Source organism: Pempheris klunzingeri, chromosome 4 (genome assembly GCF_042242105.1).
Source record: "Pempheris klunzingeri isolate RE-2024b chromosome 4, fPemKlu1.hap1, whole genome shotgun sequence".
NCBI lineage: Eukaryota > Metazoa > Chordata > Actinopteri > Acropomatiformes > Pempheridae > Pempheris > Pempheris klunzingeri.
In genome coordinates, this window is record NC_092015.1 from 25,333,173 (window position 1) to 25,350,331 (window position 17,159).

General features: G+C 46.4%; 3 protein-coding genes across 3 annotated transcripts; 2 read left to right on the forward strand and 1 right to left on the reverse strand.

Annotated features, from left to right (window-relative positions):
- The first annotated feature begins 121 nt into the window (after positions 1-121).
- Positions 122-2,829, forward strand: LOC139200276 (TLC domain-containing protein 3A-like). Its single transcript, XM_070829533.1, has 5 exons — positions 122-243; positions 562-645; positions 805-1,024; positions 1,136-1,231; positions 2,207-2,829. Exons 1-5 carry the CDS (start codon positions 122-124, stop codon positions 2,474-2,476), a joined length of 792 nt encoding a protein of 263 aa, XP_070685634.1. The 3' UTR covers positions 2,477-2,829.
- Positions 2,830-3,120: 291 nt separating this feature from the next.
- gemin4 (gem (nuclear organelle) associated protein 4) lies at positions 3,121-9,743 on the reverse strand. Its single transcript, XM_070828625.1, has 6 exons — positions 9,722-9,743; positions 6,848-8,941; positions 5,971-6,127; positions 5,599-5,869; positions 3,859-4,587; positions 3,121-3,501 (listed from the first exon to the last, which is right to left on the reverse strand). Exons 1-6 carry the CDS (start codon positions 9,741-9,743, stop codon positions 3,280-3,282), a joined length of 3,495 nt encoding a protein of 1,164 aa, XP_070684726.1. The 3' UTR covers positions 3,121-3,279.
- Positions 9,744-10,412: 669 nt separating this feature from the next.
- On the forward strand, positions 10,413-16,846 carry dhrs13b.2 (dehydrogenase/reductase (SDR family) member 13b.2). Its single transcript, XM_070829172.1, has 8 exons — positions 10,413-10,501; positions 10,795-10,971; positions 11,043-11,318; positions 11,459-11,788; positions 13,750-14,097; positions 14,190-14,282; positions 14,907-14,926; positions 15,031-16,846. Exons 1-8 carry the CDS (start codon positions 10,450-10,452, stop codon positions 15,043-15,045), a joined length of 1,311 nt encoding a protein of 436 aa, XP_070685273.1. The 5' UTR covers positions 10,413-10,449; the 3' UTR covers positions 15,046-16,846.
- Positions 16,847-17,159: the final 313 nt, after the last annotated feature.

Here is a 17,159-nt window from a genome sequence, read left to right on the forward strand (position 1 = left end):
TAAGTGGAAGTTGATCAGGGGACAAGCTAACCCTGCTAGCTACATTAGCCCATGGCCGAGCCTGCTGTTGGCCGCTAGCTGTCCACTCGGCGGCTGCAGGCGGAGGAGGTCGGCTCACATGATGTTTGCTGCCCTGGTCTGTGGCGCTGTGGTGTTTCCGGGGCTTTTCTACAGCTTCAGGAAAGCTCTAAAACACACGTTCACACAGTGGAGTGACGCAGACGTGACTTCTGTCAGTGAGAGGTCAGTTAGTCCTGCTCATCTGTCGGTTCACGCACGTTGTGGAGATGGTTTAAGCCGCGTGCAACGTCGAAATTTCTTTGAAATATTTTATCATATGTGCGTAATTTGTCTGCCGAACATGCCGAGTTCGATCTCTGAGAAGGTTCAGTACTAAAACAACCTTCCATGGTGCATATATTGGTGCCGATCAGCAAAACAAGTCAACTCGCATTCGTTTCCAATGGATTTTGGTCTTTAACCGATGTGAGCTCTCTTCCCAGTTCCATTTCTCTGCAGACAGACTAAAGTGTTTGATTCATGCTCACTCTGCTTCCTCAGGCTCGTCTCCGCCATCCACGCCTCTCTGGCCACTGCAGCTGGAGTCACAGTTGTGTCTTCCTGCCAGGATGTGCTGACTGACAGGTGGAGTGTTCTCACCAGGAAGAGATTATTCTCTCAGTGAACCAACACTAGTGCAGTTTACAATCAGGGAATCACCTTAGACATTCTGCTTTTAAAGTCATATTTATTGTTTGCATATAAGTGACTTCAGTTAAAGTGCCTGCTGTTCCACATGTGCAGTCACTGGCTGGTCAATGGGTTTGTCCTGTTCGGATCTCCCTACATGGCCCACGACATCTATGCCATGTACCTGAGCCACTACCACACTCAGAGGGTCAGGGGTCAGTGCAGCTCCGACATCGGCCACTCTCTTCACACCGTGAAGGCTTTCCTCCTGAAGGAGCGGATGTTGGTCCTCCATCACCTGGTGCTGCTTCTTATTTTCATGCCCATCACTTTGGTGAGTGTGGAGCGGAATCACTAACACACTCGCAGTGTTAGCGCTGCTCTGATTGGTCTGGAAGGTATGAGCACACACACAGTAAAGGCCACCTGTGTGTCTTGTTTGCAGTTCTTCAGAAGAGGACTGGGGGATTTCTTCATCGGCTGCCTGTTCACCACGGAGTTCAGCACTCCTTTTGTCTCTATAGGAAGGATTCTTATCCAGGTAAACCATCTGAGCATCATTATAGAATAAAAGAAGTTTTATTTTATAATTATTTACTTTATCATTGTAGAATAAAAGAAATAAAAAATTGAGCCCTACAGTTTGGATAGTCACTGCCATTGCTCTGTGTGTGTGAATAAGAAGCCAATTGTGAAGCACCTTGTATAAAATAAATGTAGCCGTTTAGTCAGACCTTATCAGCAGAGGACTAAAGTAAGAGAAGCAATACCACAGTGGAACAGTTCACTGTAATATTACTTTATAAAGTAGCATTACAAAAATGGGCTTTATGGGGAACTACGGTGATTTTAAAATGCAAATCCTATTTTGGTGTCTAAATGACCAGTAGGTACAAAACGGTTTGGAATTCCAATTAGTCTGACAGCCGGTAAACGGGTTGCAATGGCTGCAAAGTAATGCTGCTTGTTAAAGTGCTTGTTTTAGCCACTGGCCGGCTCAGATTGTTGTTCCAAGTGTGTGACGGCATTACGGAAAGGATCCCTACAGAGAGAGACCTGGAAGATCCTTTTGGTTATTGCTCTCTTCAAAGCCACCAGACAGAAATCACACGTTGCAGAACGTGTCCAATTAAATTAGCAGAACTTGTTAAATTGTCCGCATATTTAAAAAGGACTGAATGCCAAACTTCTAAAAGATATTGGGGGAGAAATGTTCAATTTGTAACCTAAGAGGGACTATGCACACACACACACACACAGATGGAGGGATTGTATGTGACGGTGTGAAAGAGGACTTGCTGTATTGAGCTCAGCTGAAATGTTACTTGTGTTTTTGGTATGAGCTTTGTCCACACATGCTGCACCAGGAAGTTTGTTAAAGTTCTGTCTTCAGAGAAAGACATCTTGAGCTGAACGAGTTTTTATTCTGAACACTGACCAGTTTTTCCACATCAGACTTCAGTAGAACAAGTTGTGATATTCCTGCCTCACCTCTAACGTGTCCCCTGATATCCAGCTGGGCCTCGACGACACCAGGCTGCACAGAATCAACGGGCTCGTCGTCCTCTCCAGTTTCCTCGCATGTCGGATCCTGGTCTTCCCCTTCATGTACTGGATGTACGGCCGGCAGTTTGGGATTCCCCTGCACAGAGTGGCCTTCCACCTGCCTCTGCACTGCAACGTGGGTAACCTGGTGATCCTGGCTCCACAGATCTACTGGTTCATCCTGCTGCTGAAGAAAGCCAACAGACTGTACCTGAGGCAGAGGAGAGCCAAGGGAGACTGAGGAGTCCACCTGGTCTAAAAAAATCCTGCTTTACCACCTAGGCTGAAGATACCAGATGAGAATATTTGGGCCACTGCCCCGAAATCTAAGATATCAAGAACAGATAGTAATATTATGGGGGAAAATCAGAAAATATCTAGAATAAAGTTATTCAGTTACATTTTACAAGTACAACTTCAAATATGATTTTATTCTCAAACATTCAGACTCTGAAATTCTACTCTATGAACTGTGGCCTTCATACATCACACAGTGATGTCTCAGCACTAAAGAGTTTCTCTTGCACTAAATCATTATGCAGCTTTAATCCATGTTTTATTTTGTTGGCTATGTGATAAAACTGTTTAAAGTGTTGTGACAGCACATTGTTTAAAGCTTTACTGTTAATATTTCTGCTTAAATAAAAATGAGAGGCTGTTTAATTAATAAAATGAATAAATGACATTAATATTTCTGTGCTCCTGAAGGCTTTGATGATGACGAGGGACTGCACACACACTAATATATGGAAACGCACGGTGTACAGTTACTACATTTGTAATTAAAGTAATGAAAAGTAGCATCCTCTGTCAGCCACCACGTCCTAACTGCTCAGCTTCAGAGGAGAAATGAAAATTACTCAGGCAGCACAAAGACATTTGCTGTGAAATATCTGCTTTTTATTCATTCCTAACTCATCACTTTGTAATAACTTCTTAAATTAACTAGTGCAGCAAATTAAATGATATCCTTATTTTATGAGCAGACTTGTTCACACAGTCTTTAAAGCATCCGAGAACCACAAATGTTCAGCGGACAACACGTCAAGCTGCCGACGACACGAGCTGAGCGATCTTCTGCTGCAGGGCGGCCTTCATCTCCCGGTTCTCCAGGTTGTCAGTGATGGTGGAGAAGAAGTGGCGGGTGTTGTCGCTCTCCAGCGGGCTGCTGCTGTCAGGGAAAGCGGCCATGATGGCCTCATAGTGGCTGAGGATCTCCAGACTGGAGAGGAACAGCGGTTCACACTGGCCTCCTGGCATCATCACCTGGGAGGAGGAAATGCAACCACTGAGAACCCGATCCAGATTTAGGAAGAGTGATACAGAGAAATCTACACATACCAAAATACCATTAACTGGGATCTTAATTCTAAAATAATTGTATTTTTAATACCTAACAAATTGCAGACAAACAAATGTATATTTGTACAGTTCTCCACTAGATTACCTGTGGCGACTACACAAATAACCCTAGCTCTATGATGTTTGGCTCAGCCTCAGTGTTGCTGTCGCTATCTATGGTTAAATCCTGGTGAACAAACACCAACAGGTGTCTGGCTGTACTGTCCAGTTACTAAAAGGAGAATAGTCAGTGGCCGTGGTGTGGACGTCAGTGATTCATACCTGGATGTGCTGAACATGGCAGAAGAGCTGGCTGAGTACGAAGAGGACTTCCTGGCTGGGAACAGCCTCCACCTCCTCCTCCCTGTGCGACTCTGCTGCTTTCAGGGGGGGGCCTCCTGGGTGTTTGAGGTCTTTCTGGGAAATGTCTTGGGACATTTTGGGAGATTTGATTGAAGTGCAGGAGGGATTGGAATTTCTAGACGCTGGTGCTTTAGGAGACATTGAAGTCAGAGCACCAGATGAGGGAAGAGGCAGCTTGGCTCTTACAGAGTTCATCACGTCCTTCACAGAGTGGGCATATAACCTGCCGACGTGGGCCCAGCCGTCCACCGACAGCCAGTGGGAGCAGCTGGAGCCGCAGAGCAGCTGGAGGACTCGAAGCAGGAGGACAGACAAGCGGAGCTCACAGGAAAACCTCCTCAGATCCAGGAGTGGCAGGTAGTCCACGTACTCGAGCGAGAAGGGGACGTGGAGGCGCTCTGAGGCGATGAGCTCCCTCAGGACTCCCAGCAGTCTGGTCCACTGGGGGACGGAGCACCAGGGCAGGGTCTGGGTCAGAGCCACCAGCACGCCTTTGCTGAACATGCCTATGTGATCGGGCCGGCGCCGGTCCAGAGAGAGGCCGGACAACATGGTGGACTGCAGGGAGTCCGATATGGAACAGCACTCCATCCAGGCCAGGAGACCTGTGCCCTGACCATACTGAGGCAGGTCCAAACCGGACCACTCCTACAGAGGAACAAATAAATGATCAGGAACAGTTTGGCTCAGATGAATGAGAAACAAAAAGAGGGCTAAGCTGCTAACAAAACAGTGCTGTGTCTCAGCTGTGAGCAGCAGTTACTGTTAATCCTGCTGAGGGGAGGGGGGGGGGGATCAGGTCCACAGCAACGTTCATACAGCTCATCATGAACTACACAAAGACTGTTTCATTGCATTTCTGCAATAAACATGCAACAGAAAGCATTGGCTGGACACCATGTGTCACTTTGTTTCAATGTGGAACCTCCAGATCCAGACCTGCTGCCGGAGGCCGGAGGCTGAAAGCAGGTACATTTCCATGCACTTCACAACAACAGTGCCTCCTTTAGCTAAAGTGCTTTAGTAGTGTGTAGAACACAACAGTTGGTTCAGTCTGTCTGTCTGAAAACATTTTAAATGTATATTAAAGTCGGAGCAGCTCAGTGATACGGTTGATGAAAATGTGAGAGTAATATTTTTTAAAGAGGTTGGATGACCACCACATGGCTAGAGGAGTACTCAACACTGGTTCCTACATTTCCCACAATGCAGCATCTTTCATTAGATCCACCCCACCTGATAAACCCCCACTTTTTACATACGGTCGTGAGATAAAAACGTGAGCCAATGCCATCACCGTGACATCCAAGTTATTTCATCACACTTGTCAAAGCTGCAGAGACACAGAAGACTTTTATTCATCTGTTTTCACAGGTTTATCTCTAAATGATATCTCTGCACATCAGACCAAACAAATGTGCACCTCCCTCTTTACATAGTAAATAGTTGTGTAATGATATATTAGTGTTATGAATGTCGTATAGAGAGTTTAACTGGATTTCATGTGAAAACTCAGTGGAATGCCCCCATTACAGTTCATCAGGTGTGCTGCATTTAGGCAGGAAGTCTTGGTATTGGGGGGTCTATGCATGGATGCTGACACCTTGATCTTTGTACATTTCAGTACCCTTGAAAGAAACTCGAGGCTCAAACTCTTACCTGCTCAGGTAGGTCACACACAGTCAGCAGAGACGAGGGAACCTCGTTTTTGAAGTGCTCCCCCCAAACGGCCTTCAGGTGGAAACGAACGCTCCAGTCCAGTTCCTCCACCTTGTTGTAGAGCCAGAACAGAGCTCTGGACCAGCTGCTGGGGGCCGCCGCCACCTCTGCACCCACCACCTGCCCCAGCGTGGTCAGCACTGACAACAGCAGCTCCCGGGTGTCCATGGACCAGTGGGGGGCAGCGCCCCCTGGTGTCTGCTCCCAGCACCTAGCAGAGATCCAGTATGTTTTAAAGTTCAGGAATAAAACTGTGGAACAACAGAAGGTAAGTAGAAGTGGACTGAAGGTCACCGGAGCACTGACACAGACCTGAGAGTGTGGTTGTATAGCTGGGCGAGGACATAGAGCAGAGGGAAGGGAGAGCAGTCCATCACCCAGTGAGGAGAGGAGGCTGGTTCCTGGACGTCCACAGACAAAGCAGTGTGGAGAAGCTGCAGACTGAGTTCTGTATCAAAGGAGCTTTGACCTGCAGGGGACATGAACAAGTCAGCAGACTGGCTCAAATTATTTCCTCTGCATTTACCGCAAGCATTTTTGACACAGAATCCTTAAAGCTGCACTAATCACGATTTTTTACATTAACAATGGACCAAACAGCCCATGTGAAATGTGACACACAGGTGATTATTAACGTACGAGTCTCTATAAGCTCGTTGTTTTGGTTTTAGTTCACTCTCACCGCCGCCATCTCAGTTATTTCATTCACACTACCTGCCCAGCACCATGGTGGCAAACAGCCCAATACAGCAGCTAGCTGGTGAATACAGAGCAGCGTTTAGCAGCTCGGTAGAGACCAAACTACTGACTCTGAAGGCCAATTTTGCTCCATAAATATGGAGCTGCTTGATGTCTTTCTTCATTGATTGATGTTAAAAAATCTGCTGGTTTAAACGGGACTATAAAAGAACTGTGACTAAGAGACACCTTTGGCAAACCTGTCGGAGCTCTTGGTTAACAAAACGACATAATAGAGACACTGTTTGATATATTAATATATCTGTACTGGTTTCTCATCACATCACATCACATCACACTGGACGACATCAACGGTGATAAAGGCTTTATATATAAAACTTAATATTACTGATATCTTATTCAAAATCATCAGCATACTTTGCACTTTTTAAACAAGCTGATATTGTAGCCTGGAAAGAGATAAATTAGCAGACCATCACAGGACACTCACCCATAGTGGAGAGGTTAGACAGGACAAAGGTGTTAACAACCTCCTCTGGTAGCAGAAAGCTTTGCTTCACTTCTTCTCCCTCGACTGCCATGACAGGCATCATCAGCAGGCCCAGACACTTGAGGAACTGCTCTCTTTCATTGGCTGACAAGGATTTGGTCTTGAACAGTTCCTGTAGACACCTGCAGAGTAGACTGCTGCCACTTGCAGCAACCTTTCCGTCAGCTATACTTTCTTCTGCCCCTTTTCCTTCGTCCTCATCGCTTTGAGCTTCATCTTCTCTTCCCTTCTGTCCTATGAGTCCTGGCAGCTGCTGCAAGATCTTAGCCATAAGAGAGAAAGCTCCTTTATTGAAAATAGCTGAATGACAGCAAGATCTCAGAGCAGCCTCTGGGTTCTGAAACGCGACTCTTGCTACTAAAGACACTGCTGTGTTCAGATTGCCCTGCGACGCAGCTGCTGACTCGCCGCCCCCTCCCTGGATGATGCAGTTGAAGGCCATGTTGAGCTCCAGTTCGAACCCGTCGATCACGGCAGGGGGGACGGAGCACGCAAAGAAGCCCCTGCTAGACAGTCTCAACATGGCAGCCAACGCTTTGTTCTTGTCTTTTAAGGAAAGCGCAGAGAAAATGTCTGCGATGACTTTCATCAGCTTCCTGCAGTGGCTCACATTAGTGCTCTGACGGTGGAGTTTACTCATGAGAGTGGAGGTCAGTTTGATGAGTATGCTGCGGTGCTGGAAGGCAGCTTGGTTCTTTTCTATGCAGTCAATCCAGTGCTCATCACAGGCGGCCCAACTCTTCTCACTGGCAAACAACAGCGCATAGTTCTGATGGTCGTCCAGGCGGTGACTGATGATCATCGCCGTGACCCTGGCGTTCATCTCGGGGCTGCTCTCTACAGCTGGGAAAGCCAGCGACTCCAGCAAACCTCTCAGTAGATTCTTCTCAGTCATAGCTGCGGGCACTTCTGCTTTCTGCAGATCTGTCAGGACTCTCTGGACGCTTTGCTCTAGTTTGAATGCTGAGTAGCTGGGATCCGAGCTCTCATTCACTTTCAGGAGCCCGCTGCTTTGCCAGAACTGAGCAGCTTCAGTTATAATCTTCAAGGCTTCGTCGAGCTTCATCCTGCTGGGCTGAAACTGAGATGGTGTGTGAGAAGCACGCAGGTCTCTCTGAGCCTCCCGAATGAGTTCAGGACTCAGTTTCTCATCGTTCTTCTCTCTGATGCTAACAGTTTTAGACAGAATGTGCATCTTTTCTATGGTGGACAGTACAGCTGCTTGGTCTATTAGGAAGGCTGTGTGAAGAGCATCAAGAGAAACAGAAAGGGCCTGGAGGCAAAGGTCTGTAGTAGATATGTGATCTTTCACGTCTTTAAGTGCATGAAGGAGAATGTGCAGGACGTCAGTGGTTGGTGACATGGCTGATGGGTCTGGTGGGTCTAGCTTTAACCTCTTGGCAGCCTGAGAAGACTCACCAGAAGACTTGGAGGAAAGACGAGCACACTGTCTAGCGAACATTGTCCCTATGCTATCCTCCCCTCCTGCTGTCTGCTCATCTCGGCCCTTCCACAGTTCCCACCACACCTCCAGAAAAAGCCGGGCGTCATCCTCTCTCGTAGGGCTGCTCCTCGTGTATTGCACAAGCCTTTCAAGCTCAGTGCAAATCTGAGATCGAGGAAGACACAAGAGGAATTGGGCAAATGTCTGAGCGGCTCCCATCGACCTCACCACCTCCAGCAGGACAACATGGCTGACCTCAGGGAGGCCGTTCTGCAGGGGGAAGAAAGGGTTCTCCCTCCAGGACACCTCGACATCCTCTCCAGCCTCCCTGCACAACAGCTTCAGCCACAGAGCACAAACCAGTTTCTCTGTCCAGCTGACAGATGTGGTAGCGGAATGTGAATTGAGTTTGTCCTGTCTACAGATTTCTCTGACTGCCTCCAGGACTGGACGTCCCACCCGGCTCCAGTCATCTTTTTGCAGGGAGGACAGGGATGAAGGGAGACACAGCTTCTCGGCCAGAAGGAAAGCACCCTGAAGAACCGCCGACTCTGAAAGCAGAACAACAACAGGCGTCGAAAGGATCAATACTTAATACTCAATACTAGGATCAATAACAAAGCACAACCAACCAGTTCTGGAACTTTGTGGGCTACGACAGACACAACACATCTGTGACTATCAATTCGCTTCATTATTGATTGATTTGCTGACTTGGTCCAATAGTTTTAAGTATCAAATGTAATGAATTAGTGATAAAGGCCCTTTCTAATCTCCCAGAGCCAAAGGTGGAATCTTGAATATCTTGAAAGAGATATTCTATAACAGGATAGTAGATCCCTTAAGAGCAAGAATTAAACCAGCAAACCCCCAGATATGAGGCTGAAATCAGAATATTTGTGGCACTTCTGATTGTTAACTGCTTGAAAGATTAAACGACTGTCAAAATAACTGTCAGTGAATCAACTAACTGCCCCAATCAGAGTATCTATCAAAGAGTTTAGCTATCAAGAAACTGTTTTCTACTCAAACAACCTGGGAGAATATGTTCTAAGATATTGATATGAATCGTTAGTAGCCGTTTTTCAATTCGGCATACGATTCATTTTCCAAACAATTAGAAATAAAATGTCAGTTTGATTTGGTTTTCTTCCTTAAACCCTCTGTGGAGCCCCGAAGAAATCAGGACTAATTGTTAAAGCTTCTACTTCTAAACTATGTGCGGCGGGGTGTGACGAATTACAAGCATTTTCATCCAGATTCGGAAAACAGAACAAGGCAGCTTTCAAAAAGTAAAAGGTTTTAAACCGTAGCTACTTATTTTCCACATAAGAACGTGTTTCAGCACCATGTTACACACACACACGTACCTTTGCTCACCGTCAGTGTCATAGCTGCTGTGTGGAGCTAAACGCAGGAAAGCTAGTTTGCTAGTCCAGTTTCTAACTCACACTTATTTCTAGCTTGTCCACAAGATACAACATACACTAACAGCCCACTAACACAGCTGCCTGTTTCTAAACGTGTTCGGCAGCGTGTCGAACATCTCGGCTGTGTTCCAATAATACATCCACGGTCAACAGTTTCATACAGAGCGCTTCCGCTGCTCAGCCTCAGCGCCAGTCAGAGACAGGAGGGCCCGCCGCCCTGTCAGGGGCTCAGTCATCTCCACAGCGCCGCCGCAGGCCGGAGGTGGTACTGCAGGTCACCCACCTGTTAATGACGTTGCCTCCGTGGGGACTTACCGGAGCTGCAGAAGGAAGTGTGTGTGCTCGTCTTCACCTTCCTGATTGTGTGTGTAACACGGCGTGCCCGAGTTTACACCGATCATACAGTTTAGGACTGACTCATTTAACGATACGTGGGTGACGAGATTATTGACCGTTTCATTTAAAATGTTACACAATATTACTACATATTATTACTTATATTGCACACATTTAGAAACGTTTGGTTCAGTGATATTTCATCTGACTAACACGTGATACGAGGGGCTGGCAGAACAAGGTTTTTTTTCCTACAAAAAGAAAGTGAAAGTACCCGCTTGAGCCATGAGAGGAGAGCTCCAGCAGCAAGAAGAAAGGTTTCCTACCGACTAATGATCATGGTTCTGACCCGAAACACCCTGATTTACCTGCATCTGTGTGCAAGTAAGTTCCCTGTCTTCAGCTCTCACACACTCCTTCTGTGCTTCTGCTTCTGTGTGTCGGAGTGTTCATAAGACATGAATGAAATGACCTCGATGCTGAACTAAGTTATAATGCATTATACTACATACTGTCCTATTCTGTACTGCACTGTATTACATTACACTGCACTATACTATATTCTACTACTGTACCACACAGTATTGTTCTATACTATACAATACTGTACTACTAGTACACTTCAGTATGCCCTATATTATCTGTGACACTGGTTCATTCTGCTGTTTGTCTCTCAGGTGTGCTGTGCGTCCCTCAGGTGTCATGGCTGCCCTGTCAGTTCACTGATGAACATGTGTTTGAGGATGATAACAACCACGTTCGGACCGAGCTCATCCACAGACAGGCCATGCTGCAATTCGGTCGAAAAGGAGACGCCCCTGTTAACCCAAATGCCGTCACGTTCCTGGTGACCGGTAAGACCTGCACCCTGTGGAATCAACAGCCACGAGATTCCTGTATTCCACTGCTTTCTGGTCTGTTCTAGGATCCAGGTTGGACCTGTGGCGGTATGTAGAGGGAGTGGAAGCAGAGCAGCTGGAGTGTCAGCTGCAAAGGTACAGCACACAGGGCATCTATGTCCGCTGGCCCGTCCAGGAGCCCCAGGACTACAACCGCTGGTTCAGCTGCACCCTCAAACACACCAAGGGCCTGTTCACTGTCACTGGCTTCCTCAGACACCCGTCTGACCAGCCGCCCCCAGGACAACAGGACTACCTCCGCTGGCCCGCCATTGAGGACAGAGAGATACTCACCACAACAGGTAACAGTCTCTTCAGTCGGTATTAGGAGGGTAGGGTAATACCAGTCCCATGACTCGGTTTAATCCTAATCTGTGTTCATATCTAAGAACAGATATGTTTCTTCTCACCTTCCTCTGTCTTGCCACATCTGTTTCCACAGTTGCCTTGGTGATTAAAACACAGTCCCCGTCAGTAAGAGCAGGTCTGGGCTCCCAACAGAAACTCCACTGCCAGTTTGCTGTTGACCACAAAGGACCAAATGTCTCTGTGGAGTGGCACTGGCAACAACGTGGGGAGAGAACGACACTCTTCAGCCACAGCAGCCGCTCGGGGTCGACCCAGGGGACCGGTGTTGTGCTGAGGGGCCTCACAGGAGGGGATGCTTCCTATAAGCTGCCCTTTACCAAGATGAAAAGTCAAGGGACGTACATCTGCTCAGTGTCAGTGATTCCCCTGTTCGCCAGTGTGGACATAAGTCTGCATGTCGAAGGTGAGGAAGAGTTGAAGACAGGATATTTGCATCAAATGTCAGTTTAGATGGATGCTTTGGGATATTAAGAGTCTTATTTTCACCAGAGAGTTAAATAAAGGCCTATTTATTTGCATTTTTGGAACTTTTATCTGCATCTCCCAGCCTTTGTTGCACAGAGTTGATGGACAGTTTCCTCCACAACAAAGTGGACCTTGAGCTAGCGTGTATCTTGTCAGACTACTATTTCTGACGTCAAGAGGTCAAGAATGAGCTTTTTTGTTAGTTATTATTATCATTATTATTATTATCAACAGCATTATTAGTAGTTGTAGTAACAATAGTGGTAGTAGTAGTAAATTGGGTTGCAGTGGTTTTACTACTGCTGCTACACCAGTGGTAATTAGCTACTAATATATGAGTAATATATGAATTTAATTGCAGATATTTTGGGATACAGAAAACAGTTATTCACTCTCTTCACAGTTGGGTGAGAAGCTTGATTCCACTCTCATCTCTGTACAGTGAATATGAAACTACAACCAGAGGTTAGCTTAGTTTAGCATACAGACTAGGAACAGGTGGAAACAGCTAACCTGGCTCTGGGGGGAGGTATGGAGAGATTAAAAAAAACTAGAACAGAATTATGAAGGTTTCAATTTCTAGTAGCACATGTTGTGGTGGTGTATGTTGGTTTTGTCTTGGACAGTAAGCCAGGATAGCTCTTTCCTTTTGTTTCTGGCTTGTGTGCTAAGCTAAGATAAGCTAAGCTAACAGTCTGCCGGCTCCAGCTTTACGTTAAACGCACAGACATGAGACGGGTATCAATCTTCACTTCTAACAGGAGAAGCAAGAACATCGATAAGTGTATTTCCCAAAATGTTCAACTGGTCTCAAGACAGGGTTTAGGCATATTTCAGTCAATATTCAAGAAAGACTGCTTTACTTTTTACTTAATCTAGCTCACACTTCTTGGCTTCTGCTCATTAACTTACAGTATGAGGCTGCAACATCTTTTCATTGTTAATGAATCCCTCAAATATTCTTTCAATTGAATGATTAATCCATTTTTCTATAAAATCTCAGAAAATAGTGAAAAGTCTGATGTCTTCCTCACTAAAGCTGGAATCAAACAGTGACTCTCCTCTCCTCTCTTCTCCTCACCTCTCCTCTCCTCACCTCTCCTCTCCTCTCCTCTCTTCTCCTCACCTCTCCTCTCCTCACCTCTCCTCTCCTCTCCTCTCCTCTCCTCACCTCACCTCACCTCACCTCTCCTCTCCTCACCTCTCCTCTCCTCTCCTCTCCTCTCCTCACCTCTCCTCTCCTCTCCTCTCCTCTCCTCACCTCACCTCACCTCACCTCTCCTCTCCTCTCCTCTCCTCTCCTCGCCTCGCCTCGCCTCGCCTCGCCTCGCCTCTCCTCTCCTCACCTCACCTCACCTCACCTCTCCTCTCCTCTCCTCTCCTCTCCTCACCTCACCTCACCTCTCCTCTCCTCTCCTCTCCTCCTCACCTCACCTCTCCTCTCCTCTCCTCTCCTCACCTCACCTCACCTCACCTCTCCTCTCCTCTCCTCTCCTCTCCTCTCCTCTCCTCACCTCACCTCACCTCACCTCTCCTCTCCTCTCCTCTCCTCTCCTCACCTCACCTCTCCTCACCTCACCTCACCTCACCTCTCCTCTCCTCTCCTCTCCTCACCTCACCTCACATCTCCTCACCTCACCTCTCCTCTCCTCTCCTCTCCTCTCCTCTCCTCTCCTCTCCTCTCCTCACCTCTCCTCTCCTCTCCTCACCTCACCTCACCTCACCTCTCCTCTCCTCTCCTCTCCTCACCTCACCGCTCCTCTCCTCTCCTCTCCTCACCTCTCCTCTCCTCTCCTCTCCTCTCCTCTCCTCTCCTCACCTCTCCTCTCCTCTCCTCTCCTCTCCTCTCCTCACCTCACCTCACCTCACCTCACCTCACCTCTCCTCTCCTCTCCTCAGAGCCTCCCCGTGTCTCCCTCAACGTTGGACCCATTCTTTCCCTGCAGGATGGCGGGGAGCAGAAGGTTGTTTGTAAGGCGGAGAGCTACTACCCTCTGGATGTGGAGATAGTTTGGCACAAACAGGACCCGTCGGTGTCCGGCCAGAGGGTGGGCGCTCCGCTCCCAACAGTGCTGGACAACATCCTGCTGTCCAGCCACAAACACAACCAGGACGAGACCTACACGCTGTCAGCTTTCTTCTACCTGCAGGCTTCGCTCAGTAACTCGGGGATACAGTTTACCTGCAGCGTCTCCCATCAGTCCCTGAGAGTGCCCATCAAAAAGAGCTTCATCCTGACTGTCGAAGGTGGGTGGAGGAGACGCTGTAGTTCTGAGAGCTACCACACAGCGTCAGCAGAGAAACATGTCTGACGCCTAACCTCATGTTCCTCTGCTCAGAATCAAGCAGCTGGATGTTTACCCTCACTGTGGGCGTCACTATGGTCACACTGGTGGGCGTCCTCTTGGTGCTGCTGTCCCATCTGCACTCAGGTGAGTGTTTAGACGCTTATACAGAACTGAAATGACTCCACGCCTGTCTGTCATAATTTCATTTAGTTTATTTTTAACACACTAGATTTGAAAAGGGGGGCACAGTGGTGCTGGTTAGCATTGTTGCCTCACAGCAAGAAGTTCCAGGTTTGGACCTGCTGGCCGGCTGGTTTGCAGTTTGAACCTGGGGCCTTTTTCTGTGGAGTCTGTACGTTTCCCCATGTTTACGTGGGTTTTCTGTAGGTACTCCGGCTTCCTCCCACAGTCCAAAGACATACAGGTTAGGCTAACTGGTGACTCTAAATTGCCCGTAGGTATGAGTGTGAGTGAGTGGTTGTCTGTCTCTATATCTTGGCCCTGTGATTGACTGGCAACCAGTCCAGGGTGACCCCGCCTCTCGCCCAAAGTCAGCTGGGATTGGCTCCAGCTCCTCCGGCACCCATAAGGATAAGTGGTATAGACAATGGATGGATTCAAAAAGGATATTAAAGAAGGTATAAGAAAGGCTAGTAAAAGGTCATCATGTGCAGTGCAGGCGAGTGTCAGACAAACCACTGTGTTCATATCAGATCATTTTGACATGCTGATGTCTGACAGAGTGATAATCATTCATTTTCTCCACAGCAAAACAACGGTCTGTACAGGTAAGATGACATTATTTTACTTTTGATTTAACCATAGCCATTACTGTATCAAATCAATATTTGATCTGTGTATGTGTGTGTGTGTGTGTGTGTGCTCTGAGCAGAAGAAACCATACTGAGCAGACCAACACCCGTGAAGTCTTCCTCACTCCTCCATCCTCAATCATTTTCACCTCAGAATGTCTCTGACATTTGGGTCTGGTTTGTTTTTTAAGGTGAATTTGAGTTTCTATGAAACATAATTAGTTTTTTTTTGCTTTGATTCTGCTGAAAACTTGATGTTGAAGCAAGCGATTGGCCTCCTGAGTGACCAGCAGTCCACACATACAACACTGGTGAATATGCAACAATCACAACTTAAAGGAACCTCGTAACGTTGCTGACCTGTAGCTGCACTATGAAGCAAAGCTGTTCAGGTGCATTTCCACCAAACGTGAAGTGAATTTTTCGCACGAGCAAATTACATATGAATTTGTGAGTCACATGAGTTGAAAATATTTAGCCCTGTAACGCCAAGAATATCTTATTTGATACATGACTTTTTGAGACCTCTACATCATCAGTGTGATATTTTTTGTTCCTGAAAAACCTGATGTGTACAATCAGACACATGCAGTGCACTGGTAATCCACCAGGGATCAGTAATTCATGCACCAGAGGGCCTTTAATTGAGACATCCAATACACACGCATATATATATATATAATATTTATAGTTTGCCCGTGAACATTTGAAAGGTAAAGATGAGTTTTGGAAGTCTGGCCTTTGGTCTGATGAGACGAAACTGGAACTGTTTGGGCACATGGATGTTGCTTATGTTTGGCGAAGAAAGGGAGAGGCCTAAGAACACCGTTCCCACAGTTAAACATGGTGGTGGGAGCATCATGCTGTGGGGCTGTTTTGCAGCCTCAGGCACAGGGAGCCTCGTTCGGGAGCATGGCATCATGAAAAAATAAAATAATGGGACATTTTGAGGCATAATATGAAGAAATCTGCTCTTAGTCTCGGCTTAGGTCGTTGCTGGGTCTTCCAACAAGACAATGACCCGAAGCATACGTCAAAATTGGTTCTTAATTGGTTCTTAAAGGACACCAAAACCAAAACCAAGGTCCTGGAGTGGCCCGCACAGAGCCCACATCGCAATCCTATTGAGAATCTGTGACGGGTGCTCAAAGTGAATGTCCATGCTTGGAAACCATGCAATTTGGACCAGCTGGAACAATTTGCATTGGAAGAAGGGGCCAAAATCCCTCAAGAGACATGTGCCAACCTTGTAAAGAACTACTCTAAGAGGTTGTTGTCAGTCGTGGCTCAGAAAGGGTACACTATTGACTATTAATGGCCAGGGGGCTAATCATTTTGTCCATTTCATTTTTGCCTTTTCATGTTTCAACTCATTGCATCAATAAAATATCCTAATCAAAGTTAGTGAACATTTTGTCTTTGTTGTTTTGGAAACAAATAAACAAACACTTGTTGTTAATGGTCATTTCCATGGAGAGATCAAGGGTTTTGTCTGATTTCATAAAGGGGGCTAATAATTTTGACCTTAAGTGTGTGTGTGTGTGTGTGTGTGTGTATATATATGCAAATTGCTATAATTTTTTTTTTAATTTGTCAGAAGGTTCAATAAACACTCCTTTACGCTTTACATTTCCCATGTGAACGTATCCTGGAGGGGAATCTTATCAGGAACAAGATGTCCTGTCAGTGAATCAAACATGGAGCTTGTCATTGACATTAAAATGCCCCTGAATGATGCTGCTCATGTGGGGATTCTTGAATCCTTAATTTTGAATTCCTGAATCATTGGGTCTCATAATTAACGAGTTTGGTCTGGACCTGCTCTTTTTGTAAAGCTTCTTGAAATAACACTGTTATGAATTGGCGCTATATAAATAAATGATTGATTGATTGAAATGTCAGAGGGCTTAAGAATTATTGTAAGTAGATCCTCTGTGGCTGCAGCACAGAGACAGACAGTGAGAAGAGTTTTAACACAATATGCAGCTGCTTCTTCCTTGTAAGCTTTGATGTCCAAACACACTTTTATTAGGAGGCTACGCCATTTCTTTTCTTTTTCAATCTTCAGGGCTAAAGACAACAAGAATACAGATAGCTGCCAGTAAGTGCAGTCACTCTCCATTCATCTTCACTGCCTGCACTCGTTTGGTTCTTAGTTGTTGTTTTCCCCACTCCATTTTAGCTTTTATTATTTATTATTATATTTTAT